Here is a 6,480-nt window from a genome sequence, read left to right on the forward strand (position 1 = left end):
AAAGCTGGCTGACTTTTCCATTTGTTGACATGACAAGATTCAGATGGTAAATAGGCTATCATTTTCAAGTTGGGTGTCCACCTTAGAGATAATCACCATATTTAGATGATGAAAACATCATATTTAAAAATATCATATCATAAAATAAAATACCACATGTATTTGTTACTATGTAAAGCCATAGGCTATTAAATTATTATGGGATCTCTCATTCAGTGCTTTCAGAATCTTTACTTAAAAAAGTAAAGCTATTTTTAAAATGAACATAGGCTATTTTAATGACAGTAGGCCTAGCCTATATTTATTGAACAAAATGAATTAGGCCTATTTTATTTGTCAAAATAGACCGAAAATAGTAAATGCATTGTTAAAAAAGAACAAGAATACTTCCAATACCACAAACTTTGTTTTGTTTTGTTTTGTTTTTTGAAGTTTTCAGAAGCCCCAAACTCACATAATTTGTGGTTCTGAAATTAGCCTACGTTTTGCACTTCAGGGAGAAAATGATGACTACTCGATAACTCAGAGTGAATTAAGTAGCCTATACATAAAATAAAATAAAGCAGTGAAATAACAGTCTATTACTATAACCTAAAATTAGGCTAGACCTACTTTATAGTGACGTGTTAATATATAACTTAAAAAGCCCGACCATCTCAGCACTGGGTTTAACACGACTGAGTTGTTAAGTGGCAAACCCTGTGGCCGTCGGTCACCAGGGTGTGTAACCTAATCCGAAAGCGAAGAGGGCCGCTGGCTGCAAGTGAAGTGGCAGACACACGGCAAACGCCATGCCGACAGCCCGCGCAACACGTCTCCCAGTTCCGGAGCTCACGCGCAAAGGGAAGATAAGTTTACACCCTCACAGGGATAACATAAACGACTAAGAGAGGCCTGCAGGTCAAGCTGTAGCCTAATAATGTTTTTAAATAACATTTGAATCCTATAATATTTTAATTAAGACAGAGATTTGGTGTTGAGGAGGTAACTCATCATCAGTTTAGCCAGAAAAGGGGCGCGAAAGCACCCAACGCGCTATTCAGGTGGTATAACTAAAGCAACTGGTACACAAAAGGAGGAGAGGATTCTTCCATATTCTCTTTTCACTGAGACAATCTGTTAGTGACATTAACCCAAAGCGTATTTCCCAGACCAATGAATGGGGGTTTAGGACTTCTTAAAGATCCCGCTGCATACAGGATGAGACCCTTTTGAGATGTTTAATTACCTTTTTGCAAAAGAAAAGAAAGAAACCCTCTCATCGCCTTTGTCATTTCAACCTGTGACACTTTAGGGTGATCTCTTCCCGCCAGAAGTAGAAACTATAAGAGCAATACTGGTTATCCAGGAATCTTAATTGAGCATTAAAGTTTAAAGGCATTTCTGCCATTAAAAAAGTGTTGTTTTACATTTTTACATTTGTTTAATAAAACTTGCGTAAAAACCGTCAATCAATATGTGTAGCCTAAAAAATATCAAAATAATTGTCAAAATAGAATCAAGTAATAGCAAAAATAAATAAATAAATCCTTTAACTTATTCCAGTATTGATATTAGATTTACATAAAATACAGATCTAGATATAAAAAGGCTTCAACACGATACATTTTCGTAATTTTGATTTATTCAGCATCAAACATAAACACTCATCATGAAAGAAACAAGAAAGCTTTGGCATGATATAATCTTTTACAAACTTTGTACAAAACTAAATTCTTTCATTTAAAAAAAGTACTTTATAAACATTAAGTGTTATTCTGCTGAATTAACAACAGAATATTCATTAACAAAATCCAAATATTGGAATCAGCTAACAAACATATATGCGCCTTGTTTAACAGAAGGTCAACTAAGTCCCTTATAACGGAACTAAACGTATTTTCTTCATCATGAAAAACTGTCTTAGAAGTTCGTATAGGATGAGCAAGTCTACCAAGGTCTCCACACCGGTTCATTGCTTTCTGCTCCGGCACTAACACCAACAGGACTGACGGCCTGTGAAACGCCGGCGAAGGAGGTCATTCCATGCACGGGAGAGGCCGCCGTGGGAGAGGAGCTGGCCTGGACGGGACTGGCGTTGACAGCCACTGGAACACCTGCGTTTGCGTACAAGGGAATGACTGGTGTTGTAGCAGACGCGAAAGCTGGGTTGGGGATAAGAAAAGCAAACTGTCCGTCGGTGGCTGGCACCAGCTGGAATCCTCCAAAGACTTTGGGTGAGACCGCTTCTGAAGGACTGAGTTTGGAGCCCATTGAGGCGCCGTTGATGGGCAAAGTTGAAGGAAGCTGCACGTGAAGAGGTTGAGCCAAATGAGCCTGCTGAGATGGGGCAGGTTGACCGTAGTTCATGGCCATCATCTGTCCCAAACAACCAGACAGGTGGTTGAGAAGTCGCGACCTAACCTCCGTATTCACCCCCTCGCAGGTAGAGAGGAACCGAGTCACCTCGTTCATGCACTCGTTGAATCCTGCGCGGTATTTGCCTAGGACGTTTGTGTCAGCTGACAGGGCCGCTAGAAAGCAAAGGTAAAGTTTATTAGAAGTGGGTATTTAGAAAACACAGCTACGTTTTAAAATGAGGCTAAATGTTTAAAATCCCACATTTGAATGAACTGGACTTGTAACTTACCGGTCATTTGAACACGCTGCAGATTGCGCAGGTGCTTGACTGTCATCTCAAGGATATCAGCTTTCTCCAATTTAGAGTGTCTGGAGCTCTGTGAAGGGAATAAAACCGATTAGAAATTTTGTTTGAAAATTAAGATTGTTGGGTTATTGACACGTGAAAGGAGCAAACAGATCCGTGGCCAAAACTTACATCTTTTTTAAGAGCATCGAGTATCAGGGTCTTCAGCTGCCCAAGGCTCTCGTTAATCCGCGCTCTGCGGCGTTTCTCCATGATTGGCTTTGAAGACTGAGGATGAAATGCAAAGCTCATTAATTTATATTATAAAGACTCTAACATATATATTTCAGATTGACTGAAATGGCAACTGACATTCTTCTAAAACAATATACACTCGCAAAAAGTGCCACACGATAAATTATATTTAAGTTACCTTTCTGTGCTCGCTGGCATTCTTTGGTTTGTCCGGAGTGTGAGATCCACTGGCAGGGGCACCAGCAATAGGTGATGCGGTCTGCTTCTCCATATTATCGGCTGGCATTATCAAAACCAAGGTTGGGTCCGGTGTAAGCCAAAAAGGTGTTTATATTCCGTGTGTTTGTTTTTTTAAACACAGAGACGGGCTCTTAGGATTAGACGCGGAGCGTAGCCAAGATCTCGGGATAGTCACGAGAGAGAGTGTGAGTCCCTCTTATCAGCTATATGACTTATAGTCGGCAGGCTGTCATATGAGGACACGAGCGTGAGTGGCGTAGCGCTTCAGAGGGCAAGTCGAATCTCCCACTGCCACACGCCAGCGGTATTTATAGATAGATCGCATGCTCCCAGTTCGTGTGAAACCCTCTCTGCATTCTTTCCCACACTCGCTTCAGCCAATAGGCGCACGGACTCACCCATTGGGCGCGGGCAGACTGCTGATTGGACAACACCCCCGCGGGCTGTCAGTCACGCGCTGCTCAATCAGCCCTGGAGGGACAAACAACAAAGAGGCGAGTGCAGTCGGCCTGGCTGTGAAGTGATAAGGGGAATTGGGGGAATACTCTTGCTGTTTGCCACCAACGTTTCTTCATAGCTGAATCACGTATTTCTGCATTCACACACAGCGTGAACAACATTCCTGTACACTTGATGTCAGTGTGGTTAAACGGATAAATAGTGTAGCTGTATCAACATAACTAACAATAACTTCATTCTATTTTTTATATTGGTAAAAATAATGTATTTCACTAGAATGTCACCTACTCGAATTGTTACTGTAACCCACCAACAATATTACAACCATATTGTCTTGCAGATTCTCATTATGATTGTATTTAATTGCATCGGATTTCATGGGAAAGTTGCTTTGGACAGTATTTATTATTTATTTAATAATAAAAAAAAAAGTTCAATGCAACTTTGCTGACATGCATTCTATATTCATAATTCCTCTTCTAACTATATAACTAATAATATATTAATAGCATTAGCTATATCTTACATATATATATATATATATATATATATATATATATTTATAGCATATATATAATGAATTTTTTTTTTTTGTCATTAGACAAAATATTTAACTGAATTTCTACCACAGGGTAACATTGTGCATATGGCAAATGCAAATTAATAGTGTCAGTATAATATATTTATTTGTTTAACTGCACGTTGCAGAATGTGCGTATTATAGCAGAAATGCGAGGATTCGGTCGTTGTAGAAAGAAAAAACTGAGGATCTAGTTGCGCTTCAAAGAAGAAAACAGCTGTACAGGCACGCGAGGCGGTTCGAAGCAGCACGCAGGAAACCAATAGGAAGCTGGCGGCTTTATGCAAATAGAGCGGAGTTTCGTCTTATTGGCTGGGTGAACATCTTACGCGTCAATCATTCCAGCAGTGCAGAAGGCCGAGAGCGCGCGGGGGAGGTGTTGCTACATCTGTCCGCGTGCCAGCCAGTCTGCGCGCCCGCTCACTGCACCGCTGCGTCCCCTGAGCACGTGCCGTTGCTAAACTAGCAGGATGCGGGGTTTAGAGAGCAAGTTTCGCGGCTGCTTTTATTGCTGCTGAATTATGAACTCGTGATTTATTTCTTGGCCGGGTTGACTTTAAACTTGTAGGAGCTAATTCATGTTTGTTGGCGCGTTGCAAGACGATTAAGAAAATGTAATAAATAAATATTTTTTACAATTGCATACAGCCTAATATAAACAAATGTAGGCTATGTATGGCCTACAAGTAATGCAATGAATGAAATACATGGAACTCCAAATACACGTTCCCTCAACGAGTCTGTGTTTTGCATCTCCTAGAAAATAACTTTTTTTGCGGGTTCTCCGCTAGGCTACTTTTATTTTCTGACATTTAAAGGAGGGTAAAGGGAAATTAAAACGTATTAGCCCATAATCTATAGGCTATTAAATACATACAATTTTAAAATCTAAATGAATTAGTTGAAGTAGCTGTTGAAATCATTTTAGCAGGAACAATGAAGTTCTGGCGGTGTTTTTGCCTTGCAGAGACTGAGTGGGAGAATTAATTTATAGGTGTCGCGCGCCATCTATCGAAAGTTTACCTCGAAGATTAAACAGTCAAGCGGTACCATATCTGACCACTAGGCGGAGCACAGCAGTAACACAATCAACGCCTCACTACACAAGGCTTGTGATTACAGCAAATCATTTGCAAAGGAGTAACGTAAAACAGCGATTTTGAAATCAGTTTGGAGAGTCAATATACTGAGAGAGAGAAAAAAACTTTCTATAGAATAAATACAACAGTGTCAGGGCTTTGCATACCCACACTTTATTTATGAGAAAGAAAATTTTGCAATGTTACAGTGAGTTTTAAGACAGAATGATAATGATAATAATAATCAGATCACCACTGATATATTTTAAAATAACGTGAAATAGGAATGCTTAAAAAAAATATAAAAAATGTTTTACATGTAACCACTGCTACAAAAACCTAAACTAGTTAAAGTCTATCTTGTACTTATTATGTATACAAGGTAGAGAAATCCTATAGCAATGGGAATTTATTAAGTCTTGTGTTTAGCTGCTTGTTGACCATTGTTGAGGGACTCTTGTCATTTGTTGCCGAGACTAGCTGGGGCATGCTGGAAGCCTGTTTGCCCAGGATCTTGAGGTCTCAGGGGCCAGCTGTGCGCTCACCCCTTCACATTTGTCCTATTTGCTCTGGGATTGAAGTATATTATGTAGCCTTTAATCCTGCTTTCTTTATGTGCTATACCTCCATAATACCTCCTCTACAGAATTTGAGATCATTATTTAGATGGCCAAGACACTGTCTTTTTTTATCTTTTTATCTAATTGTATCTTTCTCCAAATATTTCTCATATATATGAATAATATAAACAAATGTATGTACTGTAGGCTATGTGGGATTGAAGTATACACTGAAAAAAATGATTCGATGAATTTAATCAATTTCTTTATCGTAAGTGGTTTTAGCTACATTTAAACAAATGCATTAAGTTGAACTAAAATTGATTAAGTTCAACTTAATGCATTTGTTTAAATGTAGCTAAAATGAATTGTGTGCAACCACTTACGATAAAAAATGTTATTACATTTTTTTCAGTGTATTATGTAGCCATTAATCCTGCTTTCTGTATGTGCTATACCTATATATATATATATATATATATATATATATATATAATCAAGGTGAATTGGGACACTTTTTTTTAGTCATTGCAGTGGTTCTTGGAATCATGCACATGTGTTCTAACTTCAGTGTACATGATAAACTTTTAGTCAGCAAAGGAAAAGGAGATGAAAAAGATCAAGGCATTGTGTGTTTTGTAATTAGACTTAACACTGACCAGCACACTGTTGTCCGAGATC

At 38.8% G+C, this 6,480-nt stretch overlaps 1 protein-coding gene across 1 annotated transcript; it reads right to left on the reverse strand.

The window, feature by feature from the left end:
- Window positions 1–1,606: 1,606 nt before the first annotated feature.
- Window positions 1,607–3,473, reverse strand: her9 (hairy-related 9). The gene is made up of 4 exons (XM_084098493.1): window positions 3,060–3,473; window positions 2,819–2,914; window positions 2,630–2,717; window positions 1,607–2,513 (listed from the first exon to the last, which is right to left on the reverse strand). The coding sequence occupies exons 1-4, from the start codon at window positions 3,165–3,167 to the stop codon at window positions 1,930–1,932; spliced, it is 876 nt and encodes a 291-aa protein (XP_083954619.1). The 5' UTR covers window positions 3,168–3,473; the 3' UTR covers window positions 1,607–1,929.
- Between the last annotated feature and the right edge of the window lie 3,007 nt (window positions 3,474–6,480).

The sequence above is a fragment of the Abramis brama genome, assembly GCF_963993115.1.
Source record: "Abramis brama genome assembly, chromosome: 22".
In the NCBI taxonomy this organism is placed as follows: domain Eukaryota; kingdom Metazoa; phylum Chordata; class Actinopteri; order Cypriniformes; family Leuciscidae; genus Abramis; species Abramis brama.